This window comes from Panthera pardus, unplaced genomic scaffold (genome assembly GCF_024362965.1).
Source record: "Panthera pardus isolate Hobbes unplaced genomic scaffold, ASM2436296v1 HiC_scaffold_13, whole genome shotgun sequence".
Lineage (NCBI taxonomy): Eukaryota > Metazoa > Chordata > Mammalia > Carnivora > Felidae > Panthera > Panthera pardus.
In genome coordinates, this window is record NW_026526688.1 from 110,758,940 (window position 1) to 110,775,858 (window position 16,919).

At 45.5% G+C, this 16,919-nt stretch overlaps 1 protein-coding gene and 1 long non-coding RNA gene across 2 annotated transcripts; one reads left to right on the top strand and one right to left on the bottom strand.

Annotated features, from left to right (window-relative positions):
• Positions 1–10,455: 10,455 nt before the first annotated feature.
• On the bottom strand, positions 10,456–13,389 carry LOC109248294 (uncharacterized). The gene is made up of 3 exons (XR_002071993.2): positions 13,235–13,389; positions 11,702–11,780; positions 10,456–10,763 (listed from the first exon to the last, which is right to left on the bottom strand). It is a non-coding gene; the product is annotated as an uncharacterized LOC109248294 (long non-coding RNA).
• Positions 13,390–13,969: 580 nt separating this feature from the next.
• Positions 13,970–16,707, top strand: NEUROG2 (neurogenin 2). The gene is made up of 2 exons (XM_019417881.2): positions 13,970–14,348; positions 14,740–16,707. Exon 2 carries the CDS (start codon positions 14,741–14,743, stop codon positions 15,557–15,559), a length of 819 nt encoding a protein of 272 aa, XP_019273426.1. The 5' UTR covers positions 13,970–14,348; position 14,740; the 3' UTR covers positions 15,560–16,707.
• Positions 16,708–16,919: the final 212 nt, after the last annotated feature.

The following is a 16,919-nucleotide window of genomic DNA, read 5'->3' on the forward strand; positions in this document are numbered from 1 at the left end:
ACTTATATATAAGCAGACATAAGCATATACTCATAAGTATACATAACTCAATACACTGTTGTTATTATTAGTTTGAACAAATTGTTTTCTGTTAGGTCAATTAAAAATAAGAATAATAAAGGGTTTCATTTTACCCTCACCTATTCTTTACTTGGAGTTCTTCTTCTTTATGTAGATCTGAATTTCTTAACTATATCATTTTCCTTCTCTCAAAAGAACTTTTTTTTAATTTAATTTTTTATTTTTAAAAATTTACCTCCAAATTAGTTAGCATATAGCGCAACAATGATTTCAGGAGTAGATTCCTTAGTGCCTCTTACCCATTTAGTCCACTCCCCCTCCCACAACCCCTCCAGCAACCCTCAGTTTGTTCTCCATATTTATGAGTCTCTTCTGTTTTGTCCCCCTCCCTGTTTTTATATTTTTTCCCTTCCCTTATGTTCATCTGTTTTGTCTCTTAATGTCCTCATATGAATGAAGTCATATGATTTTTGTCTTTCTCTGACTGACTAATTTCACTTAGCATAATACCCTCCAGTTCCATACACGTAGTTGCAAATGGCAAGATTTCATTCTTTTTGATTGCCGAGTAATACTCCATTGTGTGTGTGTGTGTGTGTGTGTGTGTGTGTGTATACACACACACACACACACACATATATATATATATATATATATATATATATATATATATATATCACATCTTATTTATCCATTCATCCATCGATGGACATTTGGGCTCTTTCCATACTTTGGTATTGTTGATAATGCTGCTATAAACATGGGGGTGCATGTGTCCCTTCAAAACAGAACACCTGTATCCCATGTATAAATGCCTAGTAGTGCAATTTCTGGGTCATAGGGTAATTCTATTTTCAGTTTTTTGAGGAACCTCTATACTGTTTTCCAGAGTGGCTGCACCAGCTTGCATTCCCATCAAAAGAACTTTTTTTAACATTTCTGACAAGGCAGATTTACTGGCCAAAAAATGCCCTCAATATTTGTATTCCTGAGTAAGCCTTTATTTCACCTTCACTTTTGAAGGATAATTTCTCAGGGTACAGAATTTTAGGTGAGTGGCATTTTTTGTTTGTTTATTTTTATTTTTATTTTTTTGTCTCAACACTAAATATTTAGTGTTAATAAATAATATTTAATCCAACACTAAATATTTCACTCTACCGTCTTCTTGCTTACATGGTTTCTGAGGAGAAGTCAACTGTAATTCTTATCTTTGCCCCTCTACAGGTAAGGTATTCCTTCCTGCCCCAACCCAGCTTCTTTTAGTATTTTTTCTTCATCTTTGATTTTCTGCAATTTGAAAATGATAAAGCCTAGGTGATTTTTAGCAGGAGGTGGGGGGGGGGTGGGAATGGGGCATTTATCCTGCTAGGTACTCTCTGAGGTTCCTGGATTTGTGATTTGGTGTTTGGTATTAATTTGGGGGGAAATTTCAGTCATTGTTTCAAATATTTCTTTGCATTTCTCAAGGGAAGGGCATAGGCTTGGAGTTCTCAAGTCTGGGTATACAGTGTGACAGATCTAGTCTGTGACTGGGATCCTGACCTTTAATTAATATGTGACCTTGGTGTGTGTGTGTGTGTGTGTGTCTCAAAATAAATAAATAAACTTAAAAAAAATGGAGCACCCGGGTGGCTCAGTTGGTTAAGTGTTAGACTCTTGATTTTAGCTCAAGTCATGATTTCACGGTTTGTGGCATTAAGCCCTATGCTGACAGCATGAAGCCTGCTTGGGATTCTCTCCCTCTCTCTCTCTCTCTCTGCCCCTCTCCCACTCTCTTGTGCTCTCTCCCTTAAAATAAATAAACAGGGGTGACTGAGTGACTCAGTCGGTTAAGGGTCCAACTCTTGATTTTGGCTCAGGTCATGATTTCACAGTTCATGAGTTCAAGTCCTACATTGGGCTCTGCACTGTCAGCACAGAGCCTGCTTGGGATTATGTCTCCCTCTCTTTCTGCCCCTCCCCAACTTGCTCTCTCTCTTTCAAAATAAATAAAAATAAACTTGAAAAAATAAATTAACAAAAAAAAAGAAGTAGTTTCTATTTTCTCAGTTTTCATCAGGTATCAGCCTGAAAACACTGTCTTCCCTGGCTGTTCACTACAACCAAAAAATACGGGGAAAGATTAAGTGGAGAAAAAACTGCCCAAGAAATCATTGCTTTAGAACACAGTTTTGGGGCATCTGGGTGTCTCATTTGGTTAAGCATCTGACTCTTAATTCCTGCTCAGGTCATGATCTCCCAGTTTGTGAGATCAAACCCCATGTGGGGCTCTCCACGGACAGTGCAGAGCCTGCTTGGGATTCCTTCTCTCCCCCTCTCTGTGCCCCTCCCCAGTCATGCTTGCTTGCACTCTCTCTCTCTCTCTCAAGATAAATGAATAAACTTTAAAAAAAAAGTCAAGTCATCAAACATCACTGATGTTGATCTGACACAGCCTTGATACATCTATCAACTACATATTATGTAATCAATATTGCTTAATGAAAAGAAACAAGAAGAAAAAGTGATGGTCCTCATCTCTGTGAATGCTGTGTTAACCTAAATTTTGACTTGACTTTCTACAGTGATTAAATTTACTCTGTGTTCTCTAGTTACAGATTTATTTCTCCATAAATATTAAGTTAGAATTTCAGTTGCCAAATTATGATTGAAATCACTAGGTATCCTTTCTTGGCCAAATGCTTGGAACCAAGAAATGTATTACTGACTTCTTATTAGACTGTGTGCATATATTTTATTTAATTTGTTGTATTTATTATTTAAAAAATCTGTATGTCTTACTTGCTTTTATTTCTATTTTATGAGAAGAAGAAAAAGCACTTTGAGCTTTTCAGTTAAGAAGGAAGGAAAAACCTGTTACAGTAAAACCTTAGATTCCAAGTAACTTGTTCCGCGGGTGTTCCACAAGACAAGTCAACATTTCTAATCAGTTTTAACTTGATAAACGAGTGATGTCTTGCCATACAAGTAGTAAGTGATGACGAATGTCACATGATCACAACTGAGCCAGTGGTTCTTTCTCTCTCTCATTGCTACATTGTGGCTGATCTCCCCTGCTCGGATGCTCAGTCTCAGACTGAGGTGTTTGGCACAAATCAGTTAACATTTTCAGAACACTGGAAGGTGCCCACAACTGGCACTAGTGTATTTTTTTGTCACTTCAAAGCACCTATGGACAGTCCTTTGCTTTTCCGTACAAGAGGAAGCTTAGGAATGCTTTGCTTCATTCTAGGTCAGGCTGCCTATAGATATAGACCCTTTCCTCTGCTGCCTTATTGCCAGTTACATTAAATACAGTAGATGACAAGCGTTTATTAATACTGTACTCAACATCCGTGTTAGCATATACAATGGCCCCCATGTAGAAAAAAGGTGAAAAGAAAGGCAGTAAGAAGGAGATGATTATGTTGGAAGTTAAAAAGGAAATCATCAAAAAGTATGAACAAGGTATGTGAGTGGCCGAAATTGCAAGATTTTATTACAAGTCTACATCTGTGTCTTTTCTGCAGAGAAGGAGAAAAAAGCAGAGGAACCCCTCCCTTCAAATGAGATTAGGGAGATGTGTAAAATGTGGGAAACAGTGCAAAATTTTGTATAAAAAAAGCACCACCAGAATAAGGCTGTAGCAGTGTGAGTGGTGAATCTGTTTAACGACAATGCAATGTCACATTTCGGCAAAATCCTCAACAGGAGGCAAAAGCAAATGTCCTTGGATAGGTTCCTTGTTAAAGCTGCACAAAAAGAAAAAGATTCCACTTTGCCAAAAGATAGCAGTGATTCCATTAGTGATAGTGAAAGTCGTCCTACACAATAACCCTTCTGTCTCTGTCTCCTTCACACCAGCCACAAAGGTTTTCAAAGATAAGTACAGGTTAATTTGTGTATTTTTCTTTATATTTTGCATTTTAAAAATTATTTGGTATTATATTACAGTATTGTAATCATTTTTTATATGAATATTTTTGGGTTGTGGAATGAATCATCTGAGTTTCCATTATTTCTTACGGGGAAATTCACTTTGATACACAAGTGCTTCGGATTACAAGCGTGTTTCCTGAACGACTTATGATGACAAACCAAGGTTTTACTGTATTTTAATAAGACACTACTCCTTGGTTAGCTTATTTTGAACAAAAGAATTGTTTCCAAGCATCACCATGGGGGTAGGTAAGCACTGTTTATGCCTATTTTGTGAGACACTGTGCCAAAGGAATATTCGGAGAGAAAACCAAATACCATGTGATTTTTCGGGAACAGCCAGCCATTTATTCTCAGGAACAATGCACTTCGTCATAAAACAACTTCCTTTAAGCCTTCCAATGACTTGTTTTCTGAGAAACTGTTGATCTCAAATCCAATGTAGCCCAAATAATTTGAAGTATAAGGATAAAAGGTGATCAGATTCATGCAAAAAATAAATTGTATTTTCCTCCAATTTTTTAGGGGCATATTAGATTCAGTGCAGCTGGGAAATTTAAAAAAGTTTTCTTTTTCAGAAATTTCTTAACAGACATTTACCATAAAAAAACTTTAGAAAATATCTCTTGATTTTTCTGCTTAATACTGTGAAATTATTCTTTTCCTTTCACCAAGAGAAAATGAACTCTCAAATCCTCAAAAATAAAAAAACCTTGGAGAAAAAGAGAATTTGCTGAGAAGAATGCCATTATCCTCTGGCAAATCCTTTCCTTTCTCTTATTCTCAGTCCTGCTGCCTCATACACAGACAATAACACAACATAGTTTCAGTGTGATGATTGGTGCTATAAAAATGCAAAGTTAAATAGAAACCCACAATAGTCTCCTTCAGGGTAAAGATGGCTTCTGTCAATAAAGCCAAAGCCCTAATAGCATCAGAAAGCAAAATTCAGAATTAAACAATTTCTGGATCCTGACTGGTTTTTAAATAGAAGTTTTAAATGCCGTATTTTCAAGCACAGAATGTAAGAGGAGGAAAGTTTTTAATCACTACTAAGAACAGGTCAAGAAGAAGTACATTTAAGGAAGATTAGACACAAAGAATTTTCTGTTAACAAGCGCCATTTAAAAGGGGGATATATTCCTTCGATACATGGTTAAAAAATCTTTCTTTAGATATCCATCAAAACACTATCTGTGATGAGATCTCATCTCTTTGGGAAAATTATATGTGATTTACCCAGAATATAGAAAACAATAGCATCAAGGAGATTTCCTTTCCCTATCCAACCCCAAGAATTGTGATTTACAAAAATATTGAAATTAGCACTGAATGTTTCCTATACAACAATGTTTACACTGTGGTTCAAGAGCAAGTTTTAAATGTTGGTTTTCAAGTTACAGAAGCCAATATCAATCAATATCAATCAACCAAAGATGGATCAATCGATCCATCTGTGTGATCCTTAATTTTAACCGTGAAGGAGTTCTATGATCTAACTCACCCCGGTTCAGGCATCTCTGATCTGAAATTTACCCCCAATCTTTGAGAAACACTACAAAAGACAAAGGTGAACCCCAGAAGGTCATTAGCTTTTAAATAATAATGTCTGATTATAAATGTCCCCAAATTTACCTGGCAAACACAAAGAAGAAAATTTCAATTACCACTACCCAATGGCAAAAAAAAAAAAAAAAAAAGCACTATGAATATTTTTCTTTCCAGGATGTATGTGTTTTTATGTCCCTGCAATCTTTCAAGTATACATATTGTCTACAAACTGGAGTCATACTAAGAATTACATCATGATTTTAAAGGTGAAATATCTGCCAAAAATATTTTAAAGTTTGCATGACATTTTGTTATTGTGGTAATACTATAACTTATTATTAGTCAGACTCTACATTGGTAAATATGGTCAAACTTAAAAGAATCACAGGTGAAGTGCTAAAATTGTAAGTCCTTAAGTTATCTTTGACAATTGGGAAAGCCCAATTTGCCTGACAAAGTTAAAGACAAGTACATTCTAGTGGGGAAGAAATGAAAATGGGTAGCAGAAATTGGAATTTGAGCCTCTGAATCCAAGGGATGAAGCTTAAGGCAATTGGCACTGTGTGCCTCATAGCCCCCTCTCCCAACATACATGATATCCGGCTAAAATGTGTATCGAATATCAATTTGGAGGATAAAAACATATACTAGGGGAACCGCAAGCAATCTGACAAGGAGTCTGGAAAGTGGCTCTTTGTGTGTCAGGAGAAACATTCATCTACACCCTTTATATAATATACAGATATAGTGTATGCTCAATAAGTGCATATGAAGTCCTTTCAACAGTCTGGAATTCAGGCCTTTTCCTTAGTCTACTGCATCTTGGCGTCACTTCTAGCTGGTGAATAGAGAAATCCTCAAAACAAAAGTCTTGGGGCCTAGGCCCCCTTGTTCTCAAACTTGGCCGCCATCAGAATCGCTGGGGGAGGTGCCTTGTATGTTTACTTCGGCTCCGAGGCGCACACACACTACGGACGCTTTGGAGTCTGATGGTTAGAAGTGGCCGGGTGCCATGCGTTTGTAAAACAAGTCCAGGTGAAGGCACCAGAGGGTACCACCGGAGGAACTGCGAAGTGACGGACAGCCCAAAGTCCTGTTTGCAGCCGGCGGACCCCGGGCCCCGCCGTGGTCCGCCCGTAGTCCCGCCAGGGGGCGCCAGGACCTCGCCGCGCGCCCAGCTCCCCTGGACCCTCTGCGCTTAACTCTAGGTGTGACCGGAAGGGAGCCTGACCCCGGGGGTGCGGCCGGCGGTAGGGGGCGCCTCTTCCAAACCCATCAGCCGCTCGCGTTCCCTCGGATGTAGCCCTCGCGTGAGATCTTGTTTTGTGTTTTGTTTTAAAAGCCTTCTCCGTCCCGGTACTGCTTGAAGGCGTAAATGAGAGACGGTGGGAGGGGTGGGAGGGGGAAACGGAGAAAAGAGGCGCTGGGGGACTGAATGCCTTCTTTAAATTACTGCTGACACCTCGGTTCCAGGCCCCTAAAATCTCAATCAACAATCCATTAGAACTCAACAGGAGTAAAACGAAATCCTCGTTTAAGTGTATTTATCCGATCTCCTTTCTCTCTTTCAAATGCAAAATCCATTTCAGCATATGCCCCCTTCTTTCTCTGGCCTTTCTCTCAAGACTGGCAGCCCATACCACTCTTGTAAATATGAAAGATGCTAATCATATGACATATCACGTCTCCGTCGGAGCCGGAATAAAGCCTTCAGATTTGGGATCATTGCCTCCAGACAACAGCTTCATCAGCCGGAAAGTTGGTTTTTTTCTCCTTTCCTTCAACTCTCAATCCCTTCTTTGTCTGGAGGAAAATGCAGCCGACTCGAGCCACCCAGGCCATATGGTTCACTCTGTATTTTCTTAGTTGAATTCTGTATTGTTTCTGTGACTTGCGAAGTTTTTTTGGAAATGCGTATAAAGACATAGACGAGCTACTTGTGCAGGGAGCGCTGCCCGGGCGCGCCGCGGCCGCCCCCTCCCGGCCTGGAGACCCGGCCGTCGCCGCTCCGCGGAGTGCGGTGTCAGCGATGGCATTAGCACGCTGACGTGACCAACCACCCAGCCGGCCGCAGCTGTCTGGTTCGCTCGAGGTGCGTACTCTGCGCCTTGCACGGCGCCTGGCACACAGTAGGCGCTCGAGGAGACTCGGGGGCAATGAAAGAATGAATACATCAGCGACAAGGGTCGACCCGGAATGTTTTGGGTTCTAAAATGTACTTTGGGTCTCTCAAAAGAAAACGTAGTCTCGCTCTCTCTTGACGCTAGTAACACTGTCTTATCGTCCACACAACACACGTTTTCCTGATTTCTGCAACTCTCTCTCTTTTCTTGCCTACTTATTTGAATGCAAGCTTTATGGGAGTAGAAATCGTGTCTGTCTTGCGCGTCGCATTGTTCCCAGGGGTTGGTACAGTGCTTGGCACACATAGGGTACTCATTAAGTGTATTTTGAACGTAGGAAGGAGGGATGATTGAATGAATGAGTTAAAGCGGTAAACGGATCCTCCTATTCCCCAAAGATACGATTAAAGAAACTTCTCTCCTAAAGATTCGAATTTATTTAGTGCAATCTCACCCTTTTCAAAAATCTATATCAGCAACAATGAAAAATACATTTATCTCCAGAAGAGAATTCGGTGTTTGGGGGGTTCTGTTTTTTTCTTTAGTGGGGAAAGCAGAGGGGAAAATCAGCTTTCAGATCTTTATCCATCGCTCTGAATAAGTTTTGTGTTTTCCAGGTTCGGTACTGTCCGGGCGAGGGAGCAGGCTGCCAAATTTCCTTTCTCTCAGTCTAACTCCTTATACAAACCCAAAGGGCCCTTTCACCAAATCATTAAATTCTACAGAGGTGGTCAAGCTCGCACTGCTTTTCATGAAACGGAGAAAGAAAAGGGTCCTTGAAGTTTAGAAGATGCCCAAGGAAAACTCCTTGAATGACATCAAAAGAATGAGTTTCCATAGCTGTTGAAGCACGAGGGCCGTGTATCCGCACAAAGGGGGACCGGGGCACCGGGACGGGCCCAACGCTCTGTCCCAGGACAATTGGGTCACTGAAATAGGGAATTAATTACCATTGGAGAGTGGGCAGCCCATTCACCACTGGCTGAGTTTTATTAAACGCCAATATAAATAACAAAACAACTCTTGTGGCTGCACTATTCCTACACGCCAAAGGAAGGATTATGCTGGGGATTAACATCTTAAAGTCTATGAGACTTTCTGACTCAAGGCTCGGAGCTGGTAATCGTGTTTGTCTCCTGGTTCAGCGATTAGTGCTCTCTTTCTTGCACTTTCCCCTGGATAGCCAATGTCCCTTTTTGCAGGCACGGAGGGTTAGGGTGGGGGATCCTTCTTTCACTAGTGGGCCCCCAGGTCCCCATTCACGCGCCGGCTGTTCTTTTCCTCTTACCTGAAGAAAACAATCAGAAAGCTGGCGTGGATTGGCAAAATCTTCTAACAGGGATTTCTTTCCTTCTTGGGAAAGCAAAGGGGCACTTGGGTCTTTTAAGGAGTGAGGAGAAGCCTGTAGGGCACTGCCTTTCCAGAGCTGATGGGGACAGGGTTAGGGTCCGGGCGGAAGAAAGGGAGCCTCCCCTCGCTTGCCGGGCAGATCTCGCCGCCTTCAAGACGACCTCGTGCGTCAAGATGGGTTCCCTGAATATTTGGCTTGAGGGACCAAAGCACTTTGTGCGGGCTTGGAGCGAGGATCTCGGGAATGGGGCTCCGACAGGGAGTAGGGTGGGGTCGGGTGGGGAGATGGTCTACCCTTCCCTGGATCTCCTCCCGTCGATTTCTCCGCGACTACCAGTTTATGGAAGAGGGGGGCGGGGGCGCTGGCGCGGTGAAGCTCCTAGCTTGCACCTCTCCAGTACGAGGGTGATGCCCAGTCCTCCCCGGACAGGATCCGAGGGGAAAGCCGGGGAAGACTGGGAAATCCATGCAGGGGTCCAGGACGAAAGTGGGGCGTGATTTCACATAGTTTTGTTTTTTCTTTTTTTTTCCCCTGTGGGCTTCCTTGGCTCCCCGGAAGGGGACCGCCAATATACCCGAGCTCACACTAGCTGCCAGCGCTTGTCGTCACAAATAACGAACTCTGGCAGCGCGAGGAGTCCTCGGAGAGGAAAGCTAACCTTTTCCAGCCCGGCCTCCCCGGCCCTGGAAACGGCGTTTGCAGCCCCCAGTGAAGAACTAACCATTTTCAGGATTGGCTAACTTTTTCTCTCCATCTTTACGCCTTTCTCAGCGCTCCCTCGGGGGATTAGGACATTAGGCTATAAAATCCCTTTGGCAGGCACGGCACCCTATCCTTTTAGCAGGGTGTAGATGCTCCCTCTCCTTGCAGGCAGGGTGGTTTACTGGGAATTGGGGGACAGGCTCGCTGGGCAGGCAAATTTTTCCTCCTGCACTCTGGGAAAAGAGCCCTCCCTCGCGGCCTCCCCGCCCACCCTCACCCCCGCATTCACCTGCAGCAGCGTGAGTTTGGGGAGGAGACCATTTGCCCTCTTTGGCCACTTGTGAGGTCGAAGTGTGGATGGGATGTAGCCTATGGCCCCACAGCAACACCTACCCTAAACTTTAGGGCTTTTGGGTCGCCTCAAAGTTCAAGCTTCTTAGAGGCAACAAAGACTTTCTAAAGATCTCCACCCTCTCACCCCTCCCCTTACTTCACTTTTCTCTCCCTACACGATTCGACCCCCTTTCTTTCGAAGGCTTAGGGACGAGTTTAAATCATTGTGCTCCCATCTCTTGATAACTGCCTGCTTTGAGCTTTTGTTCTCTTAAAGTAGGATTGCACACTGAAAGAAGGGCTGAAGATGAACAGTTTGACCCTTCAGGACAGTTCACGCAGTGGACAGGAGCGGCCCTCGGTCACCGTCCTCACTGATGCTATTCACGCGCTCCCCTCCCCCTTCGCATAACATTTCAGCCTCGTTTCATCTGGACAATCTTTTAGACCACACAAGTGCCTCTTGAATTTATTTAAGTTAAAAGAGTGCTAGAAGAGTCCAGCTAAGGATATTTGGCGTCGGTCACGTCTTCGCACATCTGAGTACAAATTAAAATTTCTTTCTTTCAGCAAAACTGAGCAAAATGCTGAACAAAAAGAATTCTGCAACTGAGTGTGAATGGTTGGTTTCTGGACTTTCACTAGTGTTGTTAGACTGTTCTTGGAGTTGTTTCTTTTCTTTTCTTTTTAAAAATAATATTCTTCATAGTGGGAAATATTTCCAGAAGTGCTCTGTTACTGAGTGACGATTCTCTTGAAAGCTATAACACAAACATACAACCAAAATTCTTAGAATTCCAAGATGATATAAAGGGTGATTTTTAAAAACTCTGTACTTTGCACAGTAATCTAAGATACACCACTGCATACACCCAAAGAAGCCCTTATTTTAAAGATAAAATTCTATGAACTCCATGATATCCTTATATTTATAAAGATTAGAAGCTGATTTACGTCTATGTTTGAAACCTTAAGTTTCTCCGCAGAATTTTCCCTTTTGAAGGAAATTTCTGGAATCCAAAATGTGCAGTTTACCCTCATGATATTTTATCTTTACTAAATATCTGCACAGAACATGCTTAAATATGTATTATTAACTTCTTACGGTGTAGAAAGTTTGGATTTTGACAAGAGAAAGCATGCACCCCTTCGGTGCATCATAAAAACATAAAACCTGGGAGAACATAAAAGCTGGGAAGTCAGACACCCAAATGCTGTTAACAATCAACTAAAGAAATCCATTGTGTGTTTCACTAGCACTAAGCATTAGACCCAGTTTGATCTCTGTGTAGAGTTATACAAGATTTACCAGATTTTCCTTTAAGCTTCTTAACTGGATTCTGATTCTGTTCTTCACCCAAATATATTTTATCGTATCGACCCAGCACTTTCTAGCCAAACCAAAATTTTACAACAACCTGTCCAAAGGGTACGTTTCTACTGATACCGAGATAAACCTTCCTTTGCTTTCTGTTACATTAACCAGTTGGCTTGTCATTCTTTGCGGGCAACTCCTACATGAGATGTATCTATCTAAAGACTGACACTCCGTGTGTGGTTCCTCCCATCATCCCAGTATTTCTTTTTAGCAGTCTTTGATCGTTTCCTCAGAACCCAGCATTCTCATCCTCTGTTTCACTCAAATTAACACAAAAATCTTGCATCCACTGCAGTGTTCCTGTGTTCCTTCAATCTTGACCCGCTAGCCATGACTTTGAAGGCTTTCTTTTAGAGGGACTGCGAAGAGTATTCACTTGTTTGGTATCAGTGAGCATCACCTGCAAAATAATGTTAAGATATACATGCAACCATAGTAAAGCACTTCTGGTAACTTTTACTACTGACCTATCTTCTGCTTGATCAAACTCTTTTATGAAGTTCTGATTCTGTAGGCTCATGATCCAGAATCAGAGACCCGAAGAAGTGTGAGAGAGGCAGATGCTGTATTCTGGAGACTGAAAGTGTCTTTCTTCTTTATAAATGTTTGCACTGCTAACACATGAAATCAAGCTGTTCTGAAAAGATTGAGGGGGCATCTGGAGAAATAATGGTTTTAAGCGTAGGGAACTTGCTTTCCAAGGGGAAGAGAGGCGAAACACAAATATCAATGAGCAAAGTGAAAATTGTGGCAGTTTTCAAATCATTTCAAGACAGAAGGGAGTCTGGAGGTTGGAGGGCTGCAGTGGGCAAAAGTCTCTTTCACGGGATTCTAATTTTCATTTTCTTTACTTTGCACCTTCCAATCCTGCTGTTACTCCATGCAGAAAACATAAAACAAATTGAAACCATGCCAAAACACTAACAACCGCTTTCATCATGCCCTTCTCTGAAATAAATTTGTTTCCAATTCCTACAACCTGAGTGACACAGAGACCTGCAGACAAGAATCTTTTCTCTCTTGTCACTTTTCAACTTCCACCGTTCCAAATACGCCTTGCTTAAACTGAATTTGCAAAAGGGAACTCAAGGGACTCCTCTCCTATCTACCGCAGTCCAGATTCTTGTCAGCTACTCTGGCACGGTCTAACGCTCCATCCGGCACACACACTTCTAGGGACTCTGGTTCGGTCTCTAAGAAAAGTCAGTCAAGGCGACAAGAGGGTGGGCGTGAGCGTGGGGGAGGAGGAGAGAGGGAGGGCTGACGAGCAATTCAGAACAAGTTCCCTCCGAAGTCCAGTAGCCCTCGGCTCTATTTTTCCGTTGAAAAGCGCCGAGTATCGGGAGGACGGGCCCCTTGTCCCTACAACGCCCCCCAGCGCGGAGCAGAGGTCACGGAAATGTCAGCTCAGCCCAGGCGCTCACAGGCGCTGCAGGTCGGCCGCTCCTCCCACTCCGCTGGCTGCCACCCTTGCAAGGAAGCCACCTTGTTGTCTGGCTCTGCCGTAAAGCGGGGTTAAACCCCAAAACAAAACAAACAAAACAAAGCAAACGAACAGACAGAACCTGTGTCGGTTCCCGGAGACTCCGTTTGTCACCGGCAAAATGAGGAGGGTTTTTAGCTTTAACCTGTGAGTGCGTTTATTCTCACATCCTCTAAAAGCCCATCTACCGCTCCCGCACTGGATCTCCCCTTCTAGGAGACGCCTCGATGAATCTTCCAACGTCCTCTTCCTTCACCCTTCTACGCCATTCTCTCTGGAACCTAAACACATTTGCCCACCATGTGCCCACAACTCGCCACCCACACCCCACTCCTCCCGTGACCAAATGAATGCGTTTTAAAACAATTTACTATTTGGTACAGCTCCTAAGAGGCTTTGCCAAGAGACGCCGGGTAGCACCAGAGGGTTGCTGCTTTCCCCGAGATTCTGACCCCCATTAACTAATTCCTCGGAGCTCAACGTCCGGGAGCTGAGAGGCCGGGCAGCGCCTGGTGCGGTGCGCGAGCGCGCGCCGGAGCTGGGGGTGGGGTGCGGCCGCAAGGACGGGGGCGGGGGGAGGTAGCCTCCGTCTCCCCAACGGCCCCCGGCGCCCCGGCCCCTAATGAGCTGCTGAAAGGGAGCGGGCTCCGGTGCGCGTGGCTCGCAGGCCTCCCGGAGTCCTGGGCGCCCTGATTGGCCAGCTGCGCCTCGCGACCTCCATTCATTAATAAATTAGCGGCACGCTCCAGCCGAGCGCGAGCCACCAATCACAATGGGCAGCGGCGGCGACAACAGCCGCAGCTTGAGCTGAAGCTGCCACCGCGGCTTCAGCCGCTCCGACCGCAGCCTCGAGCTCCAACAGGAGCTTTAGAACCATTTTATGCTGATTAGATAAAGGGGGAAAAGAGAGGCGGGGGGCGATGGGAGGAGGAGGATGGATGGCAGGGCCAGGGAGGGGGGAAGTGGGTGAAGAAAGAGAAAGAAATGAATGATGATAATGCAATGAAAAGAATAAGCTGGGGGAGGGAAAAGCGGGGGAGAAGGGGGGCCTGCACAGGGGGGAGGAGGAGGCGGCGGCAGGGGTTGGGGGGGAGGTGGGGGCCCCGGGGGCAGATCTGATTGTTTTCTTGGTGGTATATAAGGGGTTTTAAGGAGAGTCGTGTGCCAGACACGCAGCCACTGAACCACAAGCAGCTTCGCTTTAACTGGAGTGCCCGGGAGTCGCGTGCCAGGAGCTGCACGGCCGAGGACTGACTGACAGACAGACACGCACCACCACCACAACACACGAGACCCGGGCGGATCGCCGCGGCCTCCGGGGCTCTTGGCAAACTCGCCAGTCGGAGAGGTCCCCCGCGGAGCCGCGCCAGATCCGCCGCTTTCACGCTAAGAGAAGGACGCAGCGCTGCGCTCCCGGCAGCGCGGAGAATCGCAGCACACGCCAAAGTAATAGCTTCGCCGAGACGCGCTGAGGGAGCGAACTACGTAAGTATCCGCCGGTGTCTTCCAACTTGGAAGGGTGTTTCCGGCACTCTTTTCCGGCACTCTGTTCCACCACGTCCGAGCACCCTTTGCAGGCACAGAATCTTTGTCCCAGGGGCTGCTGTCTCTTTCCGGGCGGGAACACAGCCGCGAGGTCGACCAGCCGAGGGCGGGACCCTGTTGGCTGGCAGCGGGGACACAACGAGGGGCTCTCCTGAGCTTGGAGAGCACTGGCGGGGTCTCTTCCCTAACTACGTTCCTCCTTGGCGCCGCCCTTCCGAACCAGTCCTCGTGGGTGCGCGCAGGAGTACTTCCCGCTGGCACCAAGAACGTGCCTCTGCTCCTGTATTTACATCTCGTTTGGTTCTTTCTTCCTCCCCGCTCTCCCCGGTAGGATGTTTGTCAAATCCGAGACCTTGGAGTTGAAGGAGGAAGAGGACGTGCTGGTCCTGCTCGGCTCGGCCTCCCCCGCCTCGGCTGCCCTCACCCCACTGTCGTCCAGCGCCGACGAGGAGGAAGAGGAGGAGCTGGGCGCGTCGGGAGGGGCGCGACGGCAGCTTGGGGCCGAGGCCGGGCCCGGGGGGCTGGGCGGCCCGTCGGCCGGAGCTGAGGGCTGCCGGCCAGCGCGGCTGCTGGGTCTGGTGCATGAATGCAAGCGGCGCCCCTCCAGGGCGCGGGCCGTTTCCCGCGGCGCCAAGACAGCCGAGACCGTGCAGCGCATCAAGAAGACCCGTAGACTGAAGGCCAACAACCGTGAGCGCAACCGCATGCACAACCTCAATGCGGCGCTGGACGCGTTGCGCGAGGTACTCCCCACGTTCCCGGAGGACGCCAAGCTTACCAAGATCGAGACCCTGCGCTTTGCCCACAATTATATCTGGGCGCTTACCGAGACCCTTCGCCTGGCGGACCACTGCGGGGGTGGCGGCGGAGGCCTGCCGGGGGCGCTCTTTTCCGAGACCGTGTTGCTGAGTCCGGGAAGCGCTAGCGCCTCCCTGAGCAGCAGCGGAGACAGTCCGTCGCCTGCCTCCACCTGGAGCTGCACCAACAGCCCGGCGCCGTCCTCCTCGGCGTCTTCCAACTCCACCTCCCCCTACAGCTGCACTTTATCTCCTGCCAGCCCGGCTGGTTCTGACATGGACTATTGGCAGCCCCCACCTCCCGACAAGCACCGCTACGCACCTCACCTCCCCATAGTCAGGGACTGTATCTAGAACTGCCATCCTTGCTACCCGCGCCAGGCCTTAGTGGGTTCCCTTTCCTGTCCTGGACCAAGCCCTCCCACCCCTCTCCTGTCCCCACTTCTATGCCCTGGAAACCATCTCATTTCGCAGGGCAGATGTAGCCGTTCTGACTCCTGGGTTGTTTGCTGCATTCCTTGGCCAAGGGTTTCCTTCCGTCAGACGGTCTCTAATTTATTGAAGGTGTGATGGAGCTTATTGTCAAAGAGGATGGTAGAGTTGGAGGGGGGGAGGGCGTTTCTTAAGGCTAAAAAGATGCTGGGAAGCAAAGAAGGTGGCCAGTCTAAAGAGTTTGCAGAGTGGACTGACGCTCCTCCCCCTCTCTGTAACACCAGAGGGACCCAGCGCAGTGCGTGTGAATCTCCCAGGGGGAATGCAACTGGTTCCTCTGATCTCTTCACCTTTGCTTCTACATAGAGATGTTAATGTCGAGTAGAAAGAAATGTATCTTAGCATCTGAATGATTTTACCGGTAATAATATTATCCACAGATTTGCAATGGCTGGCATCTGCTTTATTCCCATTGCTGTCTGCGGGCTGTGGGAATTTCACCTGTCAAACCAAACTTTCCCTCTCTGATGTGCACTTTGTTCTGTTTCCCAGATTCGTCACAATGCCTATTGTCCCGTCCTTCTCTTTCCTTTTTCTTCTCCATTTTGCCATCTGTCTCTTATGATTTATAAGGGGGAAAAAAGTTGTTTTGTTAGAGGGCCAGGTTAGAAGTCATTGTATAATTTGTAGGCTTTGTAATGATTGAATGCAAGCGTGGAAATTTAGGCTGAACTCTCTATCAAAAGGAAAAATGTGGAGGAAAAGGGAAAAATCAGGAGGGAGGATTGCTTCATGCATTATTTATCTCGACCTTTTAGGGGAGAAGGAACTCCCCCAGTCTTTCAAGAGATTAAAAATAAATCAACAGACTGAAAACCTAAGCAGACACGGAGCATTATCAGGATCAGCCACACACGTGTTCCCTTCTATTTATTATAAAGAAATTTTTCATGGGAAAAGTATGTATTTTTTGTATATTCTACAGAGTTTATTCTAGTATGTATTTACATCTTGAACAAAAAAAATTGTTCTTGTGATTAAACTATAAATAAAATATATAATTTTCATAATTTCTGTGTGTTGTAACTTTTGCCTGCTTATGTGGTTTTTAGAAGAATGTGTTGTGTCTTTGTGAAATTCTCCTTATAGCAAACTGAGTAGAGTCCTTGTATTTTTCATCAGGGTTTGTGTGAGGAATTTCACTGACATATAAGGTCTAAGAAATCACAAGAAGCTGAATCATATTTGAGACACTAACATGGACATCAGAGTGTTGCTCTGC